Below are 21,160 nucleotides of genomic sequence, written 5' to 3'. Positions count from 1 at the left end.
TGAGAGCTGGAGCTCCCCCAACAGATGGCTGTCTGGCCTCAGCTTGAAAATCTCCAGCAAAGGAAAGCACACACAAGGCAATTGCTTTCATTTTCAAACTGTTTTCACTGTTAGCTTAATCTTGCTAATAGTAGATTTGCCTATCTCCCCTTTAATCGAGGGGCAAGCTCACAAAGTCTTCCTGTACCGTCCCCTGTTGAAATGTATGTGTGTGTTTTCAACCTTGGCTATTTTGCACTTTCTAAGGATTGAAACTAGGGACACGGGTGGCGCTGTGGGTTAAACCACAGAGCCTAGGGCTTGCTGATCAGAAGGTCGACGGTTCGAATCCCCACGATGGGGTGAGCTCCCGTTGCTCGGTCCCTGCTCTTGCCAAACTAGCAGTTCGAAAGCACGTCAAAGTGCAAGTAGATAAATAGGTACCACTCCGGCGGGAAGGTAAACGGCATTTCCGTGCGCTGCTCTGGTTCTCCAGAAGCGGCTTAGTTGTGCTGGCCACATGACCTGGAAGCTGTATGCCGGCTCTCTCGGCCAATAAAGCGAGATGAGCGCCACAACCCCAGAGTCGGTTATGACTGGACCTAATGGTCAGGGGTCCCTTTACCTTAAGGATTGAAACAACCCATGCTTAATGAAGGGAAGGTCCAGTGCGGATGCTTTGTGGTTGCCTTTACATCCTACAGCTGCAAATCCACATTTTGCTTCCTAGTAGACAAGTCCTAAGGCTTCATCTGGCAGGGCAGAAGACCAAGGATTAGATTTAAAATTCTTACGGACCGGAAGGAAAGAGGGGGCTTCGCTGTTCCGAACTTAAAGTTGTACCATGAGGCCGCATGTTTATGCTGGGTCAAAGATTGGATCACGCTAAAAAATAGTGACTTATTGGACCTGGAAGGGGCGGATAATAGATATGGCTGGCATGCCTATCTATGGCAGAGCAAAGGGAAGGTGCATAGGGGATTTTCGAGTCACATCATTAGAGGCCCCTTGTATGAAGCCTGGGAAAGGAATAAAAAACTACTGGAATGGCGAACCCCCTGGTGGCTGTCCCCAATTAATATTATAACAACTATAAATATAAATACGGGAGTAGAGAATTTAACATATGAGGACCTATTGGTAAGATCGGAAGACACGTGGAAATTAAGACCGTACGAGGAACTGAAGGGAAAACTGACAGTTTGGCTACAATACTATCAAATCAATGCCCTATGGGCGGAAGATAAAAAAATTGGAATGAATGAAAAAAAATCGAAATTCCAGATTGAAATAATTGAAGGTGATTCTAAATTATTATCTAAAATGTACAACATACTATTGGAGTGGGACACAAAAGATGAGGAGATCAAAGAAGTCATGGTCAAATGGGCAATAGATATAGGACATAGCATAGCTTACGAGCAGTGGTCAAAACTGTGGGAGAAGGGAATAAAATTTACGGCGTGTGCCGCAATCAGGGAAAATATAGAAAAGATGATCCACAGATGGTATTTAACACCAGAAAAACTGAACAGGATATATAAGATCGGTAGCGGGGTCTGCTGGAGGTGTAAAGTAAAGGAGGGTAATTTCATGCATATGTGGTGGGCCTGCGAGGAAATTAAAAAATTCTGGGATACTATATACAACGAGTTAAAAAAAAAATTAAAATACACTTTCCCAAAAAGACCAGAGGCCTTCTTATTAGGCATCATAGGAGAGGAGATAAGGAAAGAAGACGTAGTTTTGTTCCAGTACTCAACAGCAGCGGCCAGATTGCTAATTGCTCAAAAATGGAAAGGCACGAGCACCCCAACGATGATGGAATGGCAAAATAAACTATATGACTTCTTTGAATTGGCAAACATGACGCAGAAAATCAGAAACCAAAAAAATACAAAGTTAAGGGACGATTGGGCTAAATTTATGACATACATAGAAAGAAATTATGAAAACATACCAACTATAGTAGGTTTATTATAAAACTTTCGATGTTTCAAGTTATTAAACTACAACAGCTGTAAAAATGGAATTTTGTAAAAATTAGGAATCCGGAATCAAGAGGGATGGAAGTTGAACTGTAAATGTAATGTGCTATGTTGTCTTGTTTTTTCTCTATTTTCTCCCTCTTTTTTACTTTTTACTTTTTTTTCTTTTTTTTCACATCTATTCTTTTTGTCATGTGTATGCATCAAACGAAACTTAATAAAAAGAATTAAAAAAAAAAAGAAAAAAAAAAGACAAGTCCTAAGGCTACAATCCTAATCCCATTTACCTGGGAGTCAGCCCCACTGAATTCAATAGTTCTGGGTAGACAGAATTATACAGCAAATTATCTTGTCCTGCATCCTCAGGCAGCAGAGAACCGGTGTTAAACTTCTTCAGTGTGACAGACCTTTGGATGTTTGAAGAATGCTATCATTTCCTCTCTTAGTCTTCTCTCTGGGTTAAACATATTCAACTCAATATTCAATATTTCTTTGGAGGACTTGTTTTCCAAACTGCTAAACATCTTTCTGGTTCTCCTCTGAAGGCAATAGCTATAATAGGAGATCCTACATTTATTTGAATCTGAAATCTCCATGAACCATGCTATAGAGAATCTCTGCATTCCATTTAATGGAGTTATGAAGATTAATGTGATAGGGAAGGAGCAGGCAGGTTGGTAAGTTTCATAGGGAAAATGTGGGTCTAAAATGATAAAGTAACCACTGTGTCAAAGAGCACTGATTTGATCACTAATGAGAATAATACTTTAAGACCTATGTAATAGGGAAAGTATACTTTGCAAGAAAGTATCTATTGATTTTTGCCATGCTAATTGTTGATTGCTTCTTTTGATTTCAAACAGATTTTTGGGCCAGTTCAGCAAATCATGAAGTTCAAGACTGTTGATGAAGTTATAAAAAGAGCAAACAATACTCATTATGGTCTAGCCGCTGGAGTGTTTACCAAAGACATTGACAAAGCTCTGACATTTGCAGCTGCTCTTCAGGCTGGAACAGTCTGGTAAGTACCCTTGGTGTTGTTATTTTACCCAAATTAACCTTACATAGAAGGCTTACGGCACGATTTAATGGGCATTTGTGATCTGAAGGCACACAGAGTACCTGAAGAGAGAGAAAAGCTGTGTAACCTCAAACCTGAATAGCATCTTTGAGACATGAACCTATTAAGTCTGCTACCTCTTCCTACATCTTTAGACTGTAGTTTTAACAAAGAATCTTTTTTGCTTCAGGGGTCATACCCTTATCAGAATTGGCATCACACGCCACCCACCTGTCAATCATCTGACATCCCAATGACATCAGATGCAAGGTGCTTTGAGGTCCCAAAGTTGGTTATTTCCTCCGTTTTAGCAAGAGATTCAAGGCAAACGGCTTAGTTTTAGCAGCAGTTTCCGTGTAAATGCCGTTCTGAATCAAGAAGGGGTTTGCATGGACTCCTGTGAAACTGAGCAAGGTTTAACCTCTGCTTATCAGCTGACGGATCCTGTTCCAATAACAGGCATGTGCAGCCAGCACAAAATACAACCCTGCCCATCGGATGGCATCATGAGTTAGGCACAATTTTGAAAAACATTTCCCAAGGGATGCAGTTCTACAGCTTCTGCTTCTGTGCCACTGCTAACCCACATCACCATGCTGCAAATGGTGGGAGCACATGAGGTTGGGACTTTGAGGAAGATCTCAGCACACAGGTAGGGACAAATGGGAGCAGGTGTTCTTTAGGGTCTGATGACGCAGACCATTTAGTGCTTCAAAGGATAATACCAACATTTTCATTTTTGTGCAGGAACTGCCTGGGAACCAATTAAGCTGGTGAATCACTAAGACTATTGCATTTTCTGAATATTTTTCAAAGGCATCCCCACCTACAGTCCATTAGAGTAGTAGACTAAGGCATGCATCATTGTGACAAGGCCATTCTTCTTCAGGAAAGTGTGTAGCTGGTAAACCGGCTCAAGCTGACACACTGCAAAAATTTAGAGGCAAACAACCCAAGGAATCTTTATCAGAGCAGGGATTTAAGTCTGAAAGCTCACTATCCATACTAATCACTGAACAACATGCTACTCCACATGTAGACAGTACTGTATTTCTGTATTTTCTATGAATTGGGTTGAATAATTCAACAATTTCTACTGTTAGGTAGCAGACATACAGAAGAGCTTGCAGCAGTTCTGAAGGCATATTTGTATTTTTGTGACATGAGAGAAATTCATGTTTATTCTGATTTTTAAAGTATGCACATAGTGCAAGATTCTGTAAAGAAACTCAGCTAGCTCTTATGACCTATCAGAATTCCTGCCCATGACTAAGTTGCTCCATCTTCTCTTTTTCTTCAGGGTGAACTGCTATAGTGCAGTGGCTGCTCAGGTTCCCTTCGGAGGATTCAAAATGTCAGGAAATGGCCGAGAGCTGTAAGTAAAGTCAGTGGGGATTTGTTTCAGATACAGATTTCAGAGATTTTATCTGAGCAAGTTCGTATTTGCACAAAATGTCACCACTACAACATTCTTATTTCCAGGAAGTCTGTCTTTGCTCTCCTGGCATTTCCACTGCTTTGGCTTATAAGAATGAGTAACCAGTCAGTGAAGACAGGGAAGGAACATCACTGTGTAGAAACTGTGGGTTGTATTAACTCATCCTGTGATATGCTGTCCATATCAGTTACAGTTAGGAAGGAAATAACCTGTGCTGTTTCTGTTTTGCAGTTGTTTCTTTTCCACCAAATGCCAAGTTGTTCATCTCACTGTTCACTATTTAATATAATTTACATAATTATTTATCAATTTAACATAATGAATGATGCAATTACTTCCACACTATTCATTTCAACACAATTTAAAATGGGGGTGGGAACCATAATCAAGTATATATATATTTGGGACTGAGAAACAACAGCAAAGACTGATCAGTATTTGCTGGATTGATTTCCATTCTGGGCATGGCGTGAATAAGTGAACATCAGCAGCTTTTGCTTCTGTTTTCATTGGAATTCTTCAACACTGCTAATTACATTTTCCATCCAGAAGTTTGCCCTGTTGGATATTCTAGTGGCATTTGTTTTCCTGCTAGAATGGACTGTTTTGTAAAACTGAAATGAAAAAAATGTGAATGTACAATTCATTTCAGTTTTACAAAACAGTCCATTCTAGCAGGAAAACAAATGCCACTAGAATATTGCCTGAAGCTACCCCAAACTTCAATTTAAAGATGTCATAAAGCACATAATAGCACAGATCCATACAGAATGCAAGCCTCTGTGCCTTCTTGGTGAGCAAATAGCCTTCTTTGGCGAAGAATGTTATCTAGCCCAGATCATGCATTAGGCCTCAGAGGAAAACAATAATTTCTGTAGAGTCCATGGCTGGGTGCTGTTGTGTCTAAGAGAATTTGGACACAGTCACTAGAAATACGCCCTTTGTCAGACTCTCTTGAAGCTTCATGGCAATGAATAGAAATTGTACTAGAATGTTTGTCCTTTCACTTCCATAAACAGGAAATGCTTTCTGTCAGACTTGATTGAAACACCCCCTTATCAGTCAACCAATTGACACTGCCAAGTTCTCATTTGAAACCCCCTCAACCAACCAGTGTAAGCTGAAGGAGGCACATAGTTTAACTTTCAAAAGTAGCTCATTGACCGTAGCGTTCAAATTCCACTCCTAGCCACTCAGTTGCCAAGCCAAAGCTTCCCAGACTCTGTCTGTCATCATAAAAAAAGGCTGTCACAGAGACTGACATCTCTGGCTATCCAAGCTTCCTGTAACATCTGATCAAAATACACTGTCAGATGATATTTGCAGCTCTTGGACATTGAACATGCTAGATCACAGATATATTAAATATTGTTGCTATTCTGATGGTCTCTCTCTCTCTCTCTTTAAGTGGAGAATATGGCCTTCATGAGTATACAGAAGTCAAGACAGTCACCATCAAGATTCCACAGAAGAATTCATAATGTCACTGCAGGGAACAGGAGGACTTGACCACATCAGATGCTAATCAGACTTGCAAGGCCAGCTATAGAGCAGAACATTTTGTAGCAGATGTTTTCATGTAATTTGGGTTTTCTTTCTATCTGTAAAAACAAATGTGTTTAGCAATTAACAGTCATTTAGAAAATCTTATATCTGCTTAACTAAGAAAGGGAAATCTTAATGTCTGAATCTAATTAACAAGTTTTGAATTTTGATGAAAAATCAATTTTAATTTCCCCCCCGTATTTGAATATATTTGAATATATCTGTAGTGCTATGGGAAATAAAATTGTGAACATATCATATTTACACAATTTGCTTTAGTGTGCTGTTATAGAATCATAAGCTGTCATCTCTTTCTTTGTTAAGAGCTTGTCAAAAGTATTTAAATATGGCTATCTAATAGAGACTTTGTAATCAAGAGCAAAAATCATTAGCAATCTTTGGGTACATGTTGTAACTTTGATTCTGTTCATAATAACTACTGTGGAGAGGCATTTTGGATGTAAACTTTTAAAAATCTATCCTTTTCTACTGTGATTCATTCAGTTGTCTGTTTCCATTACAAACTAACGCTGTATGCTACACATGCAATCTATGTACCGTTCCCTGGGAGTGACGCCCATCAAACACAATGAGGCTTATTTGGCAGAGGTGTGTGAGGCATTGCAACATAAGACGTTATGCTTTGTCATTAAGACATTGAGAATTTTTACATGCAGAGTTTTGAAAACTAAACTAATTCAGTTGGTAATAAGACATACTGGTACCTATACTGCCCAATCTGCAAATATATTTTATATATTCCATTTATATACATTTATCCAAAGATCCCAGAGTGGTGTACAACATTAAGAACATAATTTATGCAGCATAATAATAAAAACATAATACACAGCATAATAATAAAATAATCATAAAAATACTGCCCCACATTTAACAGGCCATAGATTATTTAATGGCTGAAGGTAAAGAGGAATGTTTTCGCCTGGCACTGAAAGACATGTAAAGATGGCACCAGCACCCACAGATGAGGAGACACCACAGAAAATACTTGTTCTTGTGTTGTGACCGCTGGACCTCTCTGGGATGGGGGGCATATAGAAGAGCCTCAAATGACAAGTGCAGGGTCTGGGTCGGTTTGAATGGGGAAAGGTGGTCCTTAAGGCATTTATAGGTCAGCATCAGCACTTTCAATTGGGACTGGAAACTAATTGGCATCCAGTGCAGTCTGGCCAGCGTCAGGGATATACAGAATGCTCAAATCATCTCATTTTGATGAGCAAACTGGCTGGCAAATTTTGCACCAGCTGAAGTTTTCTAACTGTCTTCAGAGGCAGCCCCACACACAACACCTTGCAGTGATCCAACCTGGAGGTTACCAGAGCATAGGCCACAGAAGTTAGGCAAAAAGCTGATGGAAGGCACTCTCTGCCATTGAGGCCACCTGAGTCTCAAGCAATAGCAGAAATTCCAGAAGTACCCCTAAGCTACGTATCTGCTCCTTCAAAGATAGTAAGCCCATCAGCAGCAGGCAATCTTCCATCCATCTGATCTAGGGAACCACCTACTAACAGGGCCTCAGTCTTATCTGGACTGAGCTTCAGTTTGTTGGCTCCCATCCAGTCCATTACTGGGACAAGACATTGGTCCAGCACATCCACTGCCAAATCTATAGATGTAAAGGAAAATTAGAGCTGTGTGTTTTCCGCATAAAGCTGAAACCACGCTCTAAAACTCTGAATGACTTCACTCAGTGGCTTCATGGAGGATAGAATTGAACCCGGAGAGACCCCACACTTAAGGCCCCATGGTGCCAAAAAACAGACCCCAAGCATCAGAAGATGACCATCCAGGTAGGACCAGAACCACTGCATAGCCATGCCACCCACCTCCAACTCTAATAACCTTTCCAGGAGGACATTGTGATCAAAGGTATTGAAAGCTGCTGAGAAGTCAAGGAGGATTAACAGGGACACATTGCCCCCCCTCCCAACAGAGGTCATCATATAAGGTGACCAAGGCAGTTTTTGTGCCAAAGTCAGGCCCAAACCCCCTGAAATGGATCTAAAAAACCAGTCTCCAATAACTCCTGGATCTGGTCAGTGACCACTCACTCAAGAACCTTGGTTTTTTAAAAAAGGTTGGCAACTGGCTGGTAGCTCTCAGAATCTAGGGATTGTTTCTTAAGCAGTGGTCTTTTCACTGCATCCATCAAACTAACAGGAACCACCCCCTCTCATAAAGAAGCACTGACCACCTGCCCATCTCAGAAAGCTGTCTCCTCCCTGCTGGATTTTATCAGCCAAGAGGGGCAAGGGTCCAGAATGCAGATAGTTTCCCAAAGCAATCCAAGTGTCTCTCATGTCTTGCTACGATGTTGTTTTTAACAGGATATACGCTTGGTCTTCATCACCCCAGTTATACAGAAAATTCCAAGTGGGTCTGAACCTCAATGCTTAAAATCCCTGATAGATTATAAGGATCCAGAGATCATGCTAAGGGTGGCCAAATGTTGTGTGGCTGCCATAAAACTCAGGGAGCAAGCTGTGCATTACAAAGACTAAGGCCTCAGATGCAAACCCTAGATAATATTTTAGAGACTAAGACCTAAACTACATTTCTAATGGCTGTCATATTCGTATTGTTTATTGCTATATTCTATTGTAAATTCAAACTTAATTCTATTGTGTTTCATGTTTGTTTAGTACAGTATGTGAATCTGGTCTGGGACCGTAATAAACTTCATTTCATTTCATTTCAATCCAAGTGCCTTGTCCACATCATCAAATCACAGCAACTGAAATTCATCTAACGACACAGAACTGGCCACCGTGCTCGGGACATCTCTTGAGATTCAAATGCTGTTACAACAGAGACAAATGCTTGGCAAGCAAGTCAGAGCAAGCTGCCCTCAGTCCTACCACCTCTTTTAGCCAATCCACAAAAGTCCCTGCACTACCCAGAAAAGCTCTGCCAGGTGGCATAGGGAGGATGCCATGGAGGTAGCAAAGTGTGGTTTTTTTGCTGCCTTCACTGCCACTGCCATTCGGCTGGGGTTTTCCTCCACTTGCATTCAAGCTGTATCTCAGCTTGATTCTTCACTTAAGTTTGAGAGGATACCACGTGGTCAGACGGACTCCATGAAGCAGGAGAGGGGACTCGGGGTGATTGTGTCAACAGCTGTTCCACTGATCAAGCAGGGCTTCAACGGGAGTGCCTGCCATATCAGCGGGGAAAACTCCCAGAGTCGACTGGTAACCAATTGTATCCATCATTCATACTAATAGGTCCCCCACCTCTGCAGAGGGGGAAGGGTGTTGAAAGCCTAAAGCTCAACAGGAAATGGTCTGACCATGACAAGGGGCTGGTGTCAATATCCCCCACTTACAGATCACTCTCTTCTGGCCCAGTCAAAAAGACAAAATCCAGAGTGTGACCAGCCATATGTGTCAGACCAGTGACATGTTGGGACAGCCCCGTTGTCATGGCAGCCATGAAGTCCTGAGCCACCCACCTTGGCATGGATATTGATGTTCCCAAGAACCAACACTCTGGGAGTCCTAAACATCGCCGCCAAGACCAGGTCCCCCAGCTCAGGCAGAGAGACTGCTGGGCAGCCAGGCAGGCAGTAAACCAACAGAACCTCTATGTCCCAATTACCCAATGCCATAAATAAATAATTAAAACATAGCAAATGTTCTACTCTGAACTAAGCCTGGCTGAATTCAATGGCACTCACTCCCATAAAAGTGAATATAGGAATGCAAAATAAATGGCCTGAGAAACAAGAAATGTTTTCATTTGGCACTGAAGATATAGCAAGCTCAGCACCAGACAAACCTGCCTATGAAAAGAAAACTGGGGCCAGAGCATCACCATGGAGAAGGCCCTGTCTCTGCTGATGTCAGTTTATCTCTGTTTCTCATTCCCGACCCCCAAAGAATCTTAAATTCATCATCACTTCATGGATTTTACTCCAATGCTCTACGTGCAGCTTCCTTTGTGCTCGACCCCAAAGCTACATTTAGTGCAGAATGTTGCAGCATGATTGCTGACAGCAGATCCTGCTACCAGCCAAGTCCAAGGTGCTACCAGTGGCAGAACTAGCCACTCGGGCACCCGGAGAGGCGCACATGCTGTGCACCCAGGGGTGGGGTGATCCGGCGAGGCAGTGATTGCGTCCAGGGGGATTTTGTCACACACACTCTCAGGATGACACCCGGGGCAGACCACCCCCCCCTTCCCCTGGGTGCTACTGTTAGTATCTAAAGCCCTAACAACTTGGGACCTGTTTACATCTGAGTTCTTGCAAATGCAAAACAGCAACTATGTGCCACCTGTAATAGTGCCAATTCTGCCAATCAAAGCAGTCAAGTGGGCACATGTGAGTTAAGGCAGTCTCATAGGTAAACTGATCCCAAGTTGTTAAGGGCTTTGTATACTAGATAACTACCTCAGATGCATTGGGCAATGATGTATGTTGGGAGCACAAAGGCGGTGGGGATCAGGAAGTATTTCAGGTGTTGAAAGAGCTAATTTAGCAATAGGAATTAATACCTACAAACAAATACAGATTCCTCATTTCCATCCAAAGGGCAATTCAGCCTACATTCTTTTCTCCTCTACTGAAACCAACGCCTGTTCTATATTATTAATCTGATTAATCTGATGTGCTGAATTTGCCCATGGGTCCTGCCAAAGCAAAGAGATACACCTTTTGTCAATTTAGAATTCAGACCAGCCTAAGACTGAACATGTTAGTGTTTGCTCAAAACATTTGAGATATGCTTGAAGGAAGAAAAGCAGCAACTCAGCAGGATCCATCATAAGATGTGGAAAGGGACAAACAACCCATTTAGCCAAAGATCACATTCCACATCTCTGAGCCCAAACTACACTTTGAAAAAGGACTGCACAAAAGCTCATGAACACCAGAGCAGTTTTTTCAGTTTATCAGCATTTCGATAATCTTGGCCATTTCAGAAAAATATAGAAAGGGGGTGGAATCCAGGGTTCTCAGATTCAAGAGCATTGTGGTGTGGCCATGGGGTGGGCTCTCTTTGTCTCCTCTTCGGATTGCATAATCTGAAGATGTAAACAAGATATCTGGAGAGAGGAAAACTTTCAAGCACATAATTGATGCTTCTTGCCCTTATTGGACTGCTGGAAAGCAACCAGGGCACCAAGGAGCAGATATTACAAATATTAAGGGAAGGTGTGGTTCTGACACTCCTGAAAGTCTTAAACAGACTAGCACTTGACCTGCCTGATCTGAACATTGCAAATTTGCAGTAAGCGGGCAAGTTGCTTAAGTATGTAGTGTGTCACCCAACTTCTGAGTTTATTGGATGAAATTGTTTTTTTAGGTGCTTTCCAATCTGGTTGCCTGTCTGGTTCTTGAACAGAAACTGCCATGGATGATCTTCATCAGGAGGTGGAGAAGGGGAGCAATTCTCTTCATTGGATATGTCCTAGCCGGAGTGTGGCTTGGTGGGACCATTTTGTTCTAACTTCAGTCCTTCCAGGGAAGATGGGCTGAGGAGATGGTGGTAGGAGATTGCTGCAGTTTTTGGTAAGGTTGCCACAAGGATGCTGCCACGAGGATGCAACTTGCCTCCTATGCTGTTTAACATCTATAGGAAATTAATGCCTGGGTATCATGACCTGGGACCCAGGTGAATGCCATAACCTGGGGCAAATGTCAAGACAGCACAGCACACCACTGCATGCACCTATGCTCACATCCTCAGTAACTGCATGCGCAGTACATGTCTCTGATACCTGGGTGCCATAATTCAGAGGTGTCATGACTCTGAAAATGTATACATGAGTTGTCCCCATGTTCTGTTATCCAATTATATTGCAGGAAAGCTTCACACATGTGACAATCAGGAGCTAATCATGTATAGAAAATGTTATAAAGGTTTATTGGATTTTGTATTCTCTGCCCAGTCTTTCAGAATTGTCCACTGGGTCTCTTTATTCACACAGCTGCATGGGCTATATCTGAATCCTTTCCATGCACTGTGTGTCTTCTTTTTGCTTGAAGAATCAGCATTTTTGTTGCACCCTCCTTTGCAGGATAAGAAAATGACTTGGTCATGTTCCTCTCTGATTTCTATCTTCTGATCCCAGAGAGGCAGAGGAAGTCTTGAATCAGTGTCCTGTGTCACTTTTGGATTAAATGAAGGTAAACAAACCAATGACTGATGCTCATAATTATGATGTGAATGTAGTGTTGGGTTGGTTTCTGGTGATCTTAGAGTAGTTATAGGACATACTTTGGATGGGGTTGCTGGAGGGGTCACACTCCAACATTCAGTTGCTCTTTTGGGGTCCAGAGGCCATGTTCAACTTCTTCTTGTTCTTACTTGTAAACCTACCTACTAAGCTTTTCGTGAAATGTATCCCACCCCTCCATCAATTTATCCACCCAAATTCTCGTTCTGCAAAAATGGGCAGAGGGAAAGGGAGCACTGAAGTGGGAATTAAAGGAAGTAAAAACAGCAGCAGACAATACCACTGGGAAAACACGGTTCTGGAACTGCCAGTGGAAGTTGATGTTTCCCATGAGTCCCTACAGTGGATACTAGGACTCCATGAAGCCAGTGAGAGTGAGGGCAATGCTTCTTGCATTCACCCCAGGGGCTCATGGGAAAGAAAAAGAAAGGAAAAGTAGCAACTGCTGGCTACTAGGACTTCTGGGGCTGTGATGACCCAGGATCTGGAAAACACACAAAAACAGCTTTTAAAATAAAATCACCAAAAGAATTCCTGTTAGAACTTTCAACCAGTCTTAATTTCAAATAATTGCTAGTGATGTGATAATTTATCAAGGGGTAGATGCAGCCAGCCTTTGGGGGGAAAGGCAGAGGAATGATTATTTTTCCTTGCGGCTTTTCTCAACATGGCCAGGTAGTAAAGAGGAAAGCTGCACCAATTTAATTTCTGTCTATGGTGAAGTGCTTAAAAGCAGCACCGGCATCTTGTTGGGGGAGGGAGTGGAGCAGGCAGATGTGGAAATGCCCAGGAAGAAGTCGACTTTAAATCCTCTAGGGCTGGGGTGTACAAAGGCATTACAATGCGTTACACTGCGAACCTATAGGCATTTGCTCAGAAGCAAATTCAGTGGGTTTGCTCCCAGGAAAGCAGTCCTAGGTGTGTAGCATTATGTCACAGAACATTAAGCCATGACTGGAAAAGTGCTGCTTGACAGCTAGGGATAAACACTGGATGGAAACACCCTGACCAAAACAACCACAGAACCATGAAGCGAGAGCCTGATAAAACTCAAGCAGCTGTGCTGTGAGTCATGCAAAGCAAACCACGGCAAGTGGGCATTGCCAGAAGGACCCAAGGTGCTCCCGCTTCTTGCCAAGGTGCTTCTGTGCTTGGGCAGCACCCAACAAAATGCAGCCTAAGCATACTTGGAAGCTCAGGTCCATCAACGTTCAACCTTAATGATCAGTGACAGGTCATTTTCTCAAATCATGGCAAGAAATTTCACAAAGGAAACTGGTGTTTTTAATCAAGGCTTCACCCCTAGACACCCCCAAAACACACCTGCTGGTAGCTGACTGGTGCTTCTTTGCTTCAGCCCAGGAATGGATTAAGAAAGTTGCTTTTGGCAGACCAGGGGAGCAGTGAGAGAAACTGGATCAACCTTTATTTTTTCATACAAAAGATCCCAGGTTTAACCCTTGGCATCTCTTAGAGTGGGGACAGGCTTCTGTTAGAGGCAGCAGAACCTCAGTTAGTTAAGTATTTTTATTGCTTTTTATTGATTTGGGGGGCAGTTGCCCCCTACCCCCCCCCCCCAGCTGCACCCATGAGGGCTAGCAGAGAGCCCTGCCTGAAATCGTGGAGAGCCTTTACCAGTTACTGTAGTAGACAATACTGAGCTTATGATCCAATTCAGCTTCCTATTGTCATTGTGAGCTGGAAATAAGCTGACCATTTAGTAGATATTTCAAAAACTGCTGCCTCCTCAGGCTTTTATTTTGAAGGAGTTCAATGCTAGCCACGAACTGATTTTTTGCATTCAGATCATAGCAGAGCGGCTGGGCAGGGTTCACACACAGCATATCAGCCCAAGTGAGAGGATGTGGGTGTCCCAGCTTCCCAACGCAATGGGTTGCTGGCCCTTACCAAGAGGGAGAGGGGAGGGCAAGGCATGGCCCGGTGCTGTGTGTGACCGCTGAGCCACCATGCACCACCCCAGCCAGAGAGCAGTGGTGTTCCACCTGCACCACCTCACCAGCTGCTAGCCATGGTTGAATGTGGCTCAAAATACCATGCACCAACCAGACCAGGTTTTGTGGAGGGGCAAGATGACCTCCTCCTCCTCCCTCCTGTTGCCAATGCCCATTTGTTTACCATCTCACATGGGGTCTAACTCTACAGTCACTCGAGAAAGTGAAAGGTGAGCAGAGGCTCCTTGCTCTTGTCACTGCTTTGCTTCCTTAGAGGGGACAGGTTAGCAGTCAGTGACAGCAGAGAGGATGTGCAGTTCAGGCCAAGGAGGCTGTGGTACTGCCCCAACTCCAGCAGGGATGTCAACCTCAGCAGGTGCCGGAAACAGTGAGCCAGAAACAGAGGGACTGGATGCAAAGGAGAGAGATCCTGCACCTTTAACAGAAGCACTGAGGAGGAAAAATAGGATTGGCAAGTGGAGATTTGTGCAATGGATTTCTGAGGCTTATAAGTGATTAAACATATTCATAACTGCAAAACACTTTTTTGTTTAGGCAAGACTAACCTGACAAGCAATCTTATTACATTCAGGGTTTTTTTAAGAAAGATCTTGATTTTTATCTAGACAGTATTTTTGAAAATTTTATTATGTCCATTATTATTATTATTATTATCATCATCATCATCATCATCATTACATAAATCTTGCTAAAGGACTCAGTATATTGTCCTAAACCTTGGTTTTATATACTCCTCAAAATCGCTTGGAGTTGCAAAGTGATCTCAGAGTTGGAGAACTAGGGAGATTCACACTGACTGTCTCCTTTTTAAACATATGAAGCTATTCTTCCTAAAACAGTCACCTTTGGATGTTCATAAAATAAATTATTTATTTTGAAGGTGAAACATTTAATAACAGCCCTAGACCAGACACCAGGGAAATGTATAACAAACGGGAAGCCAAAACACAAATCTTTGCAGAGACAAAAGCCCATGAACAGGATGAATCCAGAAACAAACTAAATATTTAAAGCTAAAAATCCCCATAGTTTAAGGAAGGCGTTGTGCAAATAAATAGAAAACATCTGTTGAATTTTTCTTCATTACAGCTTGAGGGGGAATCAGTTGCTATTGTGAAATGCCCAGATATATTGACCATGCAGGGACTCAGTGTCGGATCAAATGCTTCACAACTAACCAGCTGATCACAGCAGAAGAGGCAAGATAAACTGTTCTTAATAAAACATTCTACATGATGAGCAGCTAAAGTTGCTCAGGGCAACAGATTCGTTTTCACAGGTGTGTAACGTCTCAATGCAACTGGGTCCTTGTTGCAGGTAAAGGGAATGACTTAAGCCCTCTTTGTGCCTTCAGTCTGAATGAACCAAGTGGTCTGCAGCAGCATGTACGATAAGCCCTGTCCCCTTGACGATGCTCCAGCACCAGGCACAGGACAATGCAGGATTGGTGCTAGTCTGCCTCAACACATGGGGACATCTCACTAAGGCAGAGCATGCAGCAGTGGAATCCATGCTGCTCCTGCATGCAAGTTTTGTGCAATGTCCACTCAATGCCATCCACATCATTTTCCTATTTAATCCAGATTGGGGGGGGGGGATAAATCACAGCAGGAATGGTAAATCTGGATATAATGGGATGGTGTTCTGATGAGGATTATGTCACATGGATGCTGCAAAAATCTTGCATGCTGTCATGTGGGGGATGCCCTCCTCTCCAAGGTGCCACTGCCCACCTGCTTGCCATCTCCCTCTGGACCAAAACCACATAACTGTGCAGCAGAAGAGCTCCATTTCCCTACTCTTGTCATTTCTTGCATGCTCAGAGGTGAACAGGCATCAACAGGGGAGAAACTGCTGGACCAGGAGAATCCACAGAATGGCAAATGCGCCCTGCTGCAAGGGTTTGGGTCTTGGCAGGTGCTCAACGATGCCTGATCCACATTTCTAGATCAGGTCCACCTAGTCCAAAAGTTGACAATATGACATCTCTGGAACCTCATATACAAGATGTAAAGATGATGCTTCTGGTATAGCAGCTATGGGGAACCTGTGGCCCTCCAAATGTTGCTGGACTCCATCCAGCCCCATCTAAGCAGTGCTATTTTTCTAGAAAAAGAGGTGCCGGAACTCACCATGAACACATCTCTCATTCTCTTAGAATGGCAATGGTGTCCATCTGAGAAGGGATGGAACTGAGTTCCAGCAAGTTCCAGCTGAAAAAAGCCCTGCATCTAAACATGGTGCACATCTAAACATAACAGCTGTTGTTGTTTAGTCATTTAGTCATGTCCGACTCTTTGTGACCCCCTGGACCAGAGCACACCAGGCACTCCTGTCTTCCACTGCCTCCCACAGTTTGGTCAAACTCATGTTGGTTTCTTCAAGAACACTGTCCAACCATCTTGTCCTCTGTTGTCCCCTTCTCCTTGTGCGCCTGATCTTTCCCAACATCAGGGTCTTTTCCAGGGAGGCTTCTTTTCTCATGAGGTGGCCAAAGTATTGGAACCTCAGCTTCACAATCTGTCCCTCCAGTGGAGCACTCAGGGCTGATTTCCTTAAGAATGGAGAGGTTTGATCTTCTTGCAGTCCATGGGACTCTCAAGAGTCTCCTGCAACACCATAATTCAAAAGCATCAATTCTTCGGCAATCGGCCTTCTTTATGGTCCAGGTCTCACTTCCATACATCACTACTGGAAAAACCATAGCTTTAACTATACGGACCTTTGTTGGCAAAGTGATGTCTCTGCTTTTTAAGATGCTGTCTAGGTTTGTCATTGCTTTTCTCCCAAGAAGCAGGTGTCTTTTAATTTTGTGGCTGCTGTCACCATCTGCAGTGATCATGGAGCCCAAGAAAGTAAAATGCCTCCATTTCTTCCCCTTCTATTTGCCAGGAGGTGATGGGACCAGTGGCCATGATCTTCGTTTTTTTGATGTTGAGCTTCAGACCATATTTTGCACTCTCCTCTTTCACCCTCATGAAAAGGTTCTTTAATTCCTCCTCACTTTCTGCCATCAAGAATGAGATTTTGGCCATCAAACTCCATGGACAAAGACAACAGGCATATAAAACATAACAGTATGTCCTTTTAAAAGGTGGGGTTCTTTTTTAGGGGGGGTTGGGTGGTTGTTGTTTTTATTTTGATTATGTATTTTGTGGCTTTATATTTTGATTTTATTCTGTGAACCATCCTGATACCTCTGGGTATATAAATTCAATAAATAAATAAATAAATAATATAAACAGAATGCCTAAGCATAGAAGCTCCATCTATCGTTCATAATAGTTGGCATCTGTATTTTGTGCAAGCAGATTGTTACAAACGATTACTGCCAGACCAACTCTCCGAGGACCTCTAGCAAGAGGAAACTTGTCATCTCACTAGAAGGTGAGGGCAACCTGAAGCCTGTGGATCTTATATCAGCTAGCCTCTGTTGTCTCAGGCAAAGACTAGTTAGTAAACTGCCATCTTGTCTGAAGTATTGTTTCCTGACCTAAATAAAAGTTACATACAGAATTTGTCAGGGTGGTGGTGTTTGTTAAGCCATCTAAGCTATGTGCATCTTGGTTCGACTATGTCAACAAGGTATCAACGAATAAAAATGGAGCAGTGAGCTTAGCCAAGCCAAGTTGAGATCTGCCCTCTGGTGGTTCTCTGGTTTCATTACATACAGAAGAGAAGGCACATTTAAAAAACAACCAGTGGGCTGTTCATAATAAGTCATTTTTGTATAAAGCAGTGTTTCCTCCAACTGTTTTTGGACTACAACTCCCATCTTTCCTAGCTAGCAGGACCAATGGTCACACTGGTATCAAGGGAACTTTTCCTACCCACTCCTTTTCATCTCTAAAACTTACGATCTAGATGAGAATCTATAAAATTAAAAACCCTTGAAGTACACACAAAAATATATTTGTATTTTTAAAAAAGAAAACATACTGCAGTCTTTAATGTTTACAGAGAGTACAGTTTGTAATATTCTCCAAATTACATCCCAATTAAGTTAACGAAACTTGGAAACTTAATTCACCAGTATGTTCCCCTGCATAAGGTCCACGATTCTAAAGTGCTCCAATACCTTCACATGAGCTTGTGCAGGAGAACTTCCCATTGCATTTTAACCAAGGCGTTGGGTAAAATGCATTGCCATCTACACTCAAATTAGAAGTCAGCATTCCTTCTCTACAACTCACTTCAAAGTAACATTGGCTTGGATTCTAACAGCTTCCCCAAAAAGGCTTTTGTGCCTCTCCCTTTCCTTCACTCCCCCAACCCATTCCCGAGGAAGGGGGAGACTCTCTGGAACAGTAGGAAGAAGTCAACCCCAAATGAGGAGAGCTTTTCACACATGCAACACAACCTTTGAACTCAAGCCATGAGGGAAGGCTTTAATTTTTTTTAATATGTAGAGTTGACTGACAAATATTTCAAAGCAAATATTGGACACACTATGTAGATTTGAAAGTCACTCAAGTATTCAGATTTGTTTGTGGTTTTAGACAATGCTAGCTCTTCTACAGAAATATTTTCAAAGCAACAGCACACTGACATCATTTTCTTTACATTCTAATGGCATAAGTTACATAGCCACTTGACTTTCAGACTTCTAGCTCTGTACTAATGTGTATTTGCACCTAGCTTGACCTGCTACTGGCCCCCATTCTCTCCCGGACTTGAATCCTGGCCACCATGGCTCATGAAGCTAGGTCCCAGACATTTCACCTCTGATATTCCTGCTTGTTCTAACCTCTGCATCTTTCTGTGAGGGTGCAAAATCTTATTGAATACTTCCCTTTACTACAAGTACGTGGAGTCTAATGTTGTTTAATGAGCTGGAACACTTTGCTTATCAGTAATTTGGAGGTGGTCCTCATATGCTCAGAGACTTTGCGCCTGTTCATCGGGGGAGATAGGAAGCCCAGAACACTTGTTCTTTAGATGTCCCTTTTATGAAGAGGCACGCAGTGAGACCATTGATCCCCTACTGGTGAGGCTCGCTGACCTCACAGAAAAGCAAAAATTTGACCTTTTCTGGTTAGGCATAGATCATAAGACGACCTGGACGGTCACCAGATTCTGTGTACAGATCTGTAGGCACAGACCATCCCCTGACCCAAACTAGGTCATTGAGATAATCCCCAAACTCCGTTCCAAGGGTGACTCTGGGTCATCTCTCTGCGGTAGCTCATCCTAAAGTTTTAAGTTTCTATACGCTTATTGCATTTATAAATTTTAAATTTATTGGTGTACATTGTTTTAAATGTTTATTTTCCTTCTGGGATTGTACCTCCAAGTGTGCTTTATAAGCTGGTCTCCGACCGTAATAAATTATCTATCTATCTGGAGGTGGCCCTGGCGTGTTCGCTTCGGCAGCACATAGACTAAAATTGGAACGATGGAGGTGGTCCTGGCATCCTTGGCAACATGCCTGCAAAGTGTGGGTTTCTGGGAGTGTATCCATTCATGCCACTGACCCTTGGAATAAGGTTACCAGATTTTTTTCATTGAATCTGGGGACACTTTTCAACTTCAATGGATTTTGTATGGGGACTGAGTTGAAAATCCGGGGACTGTCCCCGGGAAACGGGGACATCTGGTAACCTTACCTTGGAGCCGCTGGCCGGGTCACTGCTATCTGTGGGGGAGGCGCAGGGCCACCTCGTCCTCGGCCACAGGGAGGTTGGCTTCCATTTGCAATACCTGGTTTTCCTTCCTTCTGTTCACCTGGCTTTTTCTTGGTCTCATTTGCTCCTTTTTCTTTATCTGAAAACATTGTTGGGGGAAAAACAGGACTTATTTTTTGAACCCAAAGCCAGAATGCAAATTCTGGACTGAAACATGGCACATATAAGACATGCTTCTGTGGTTGGCACCTAGTGGTCAAAGGTTGGAACTGAGCCTGCTCTAGGCCTGTGGTTTTGGGAGGGGTTCCAATATGGATAGCAGACTAAAAACTGTGTAACAGAAACAAAGAAATGAAGCTAGTTATTGTTTCAGCCTACCTACGTTATAGCACCCTTCACAAACATTTGCCAAAAAGGTTAGGCTGCAAAGGAGCGACAAGAGTATCAGTAGTTTCTTATCAGGCCTCTGCTTCAAACAAAACAATCTTTAATGTTCTGACTGAGCTGAGGGAAGGCAATTGCAAAACTAGTTTGAAACCAGCTAGGAGGTCTTGGTACAGTATGTAAGGCATAAGACATTGGACTTTGTGCAGTTCTCCTCATCCTGATAGGGAACTGCAACTTCCATCGGTCCCAGCCAGATTGCCAAGAATCAGGAATAATAGGAGTCCAAAATATCTGTAGGATGCAGGACTAGAAAAGACTACATTAGGATCCTTCATTCATGCATAACATGAAAGGATGTCACATACGTGTTTTGGTTGAGAGACTGCTAATCCCACCCACCAAGGTCTTGTGGCCCCCTGCCCACATTAGGCAAGTACATCTGTAAAGGGAAGCCTCTTAAGAATGGACTTGCACATAGATTCCAGAATGGTGGAAAGCCATTCTGTGGAAGTCTCATCACATTGGTTTTTCTTTGCTTCTGCTTAGCCCCACAGCCCCATTCTACACCCCCTCTATCTGTCCATCCCCCCAGCCACAGCACCCCAAAACACCTATCTGGAGGCTTGGGAAAATATCCTGAACACCCCCCAACTGTCCCGATAAAACTGGGAGATCCTGTTATTTCACACAAGAGACAGCAGACATTTTAGGTGTCATGATCTCACCCCACCCCCAAAAAGCACTTTTGAGGGCTGCAATCTCGCATGAGTCATGTGACTCGTGCAGGAAGCCCCAGAAGACGGCACCCCGGTTTTTTGCCTCGAAATGTTAGAGGGTTAGAGGGTATGTGAACAATGGGACAAAGCTGAGCTTCTGGAGGGTTGTCCAAAACTAAGCTGATCTTCACCTGGTTTTCAACAATCCTCCTACCCATCCCACATCCTACAGAACAGCCATCTGCAAAGGCT

The 21,160-nt window shown here is 43.0% G+C and overlaps 2 protein-coding genes across 2 annotated transcripts in view; one reads left to right on the top strand and one right to left on the bottom strand.

Annotated features, from left to right (window-relative positions):
• The window catches only part of ALDH1A1 (aldehyde dehydrogenase 1 family member A1), a 61,216-nt gene extending 54,727 nt beyond the window's left edge, over nt 1-6,489 (top strand). The window contains exons 12-14 of the mRNA XM_081930661.1: nt 2,831-2,988; nt 4,328-4,402; nt 5,874-6,489. Of these exons, the coding sequence (XP_081786787.1) occupies nt 2,831-2,988; nt 4,328-4,402; nt 5,874-5,946 (306 nt within the window). The 3' untranslated portion in view covers nt 5,947-6,489. The remainder of the gene's footprint in view (nt 1-2,830; nt 2,989-4,327; nt 4,403-5,873) is intronic.
• Nucleotides 6,490-19,577: 13,088 nt separating this feature from the next.
• Nucleotides 19,578-21,160, bottom strand: part of TMC1 (transmembrane channel like 1) — a 49,254-nt gene continuing 47,671 nt past the window's right edge. The window contains exon 20 of the mRNA XM_081930493.1: nt 19,578-19,944. Within this exon, the coding sequence (XP_081786619.1) occupies nt 19,784-19,944 (161 nt within the window). The 3' untranslated portion in view covers nt 19,578-19,783. The remainder of the gene's footprint in view (nt 19,945-21,160) is intronic.

Source organism: Podarcis melisellensis, assembly GCF_964234715.1.
Source record: "Podarcis melisellensis genome assembly, chromosome: 11".
Taxonomy (NCBI): Eukaryota; Metazoa; Chordata; class Lepidosauria; order Squamata; family Lacertidae; genus Podarcis; species Podarcis melisellensis.
Note: the sequence above shows the minus strand (reverse complement) of the source record. Positions and strands in the feature narration are given on the sequence as shown.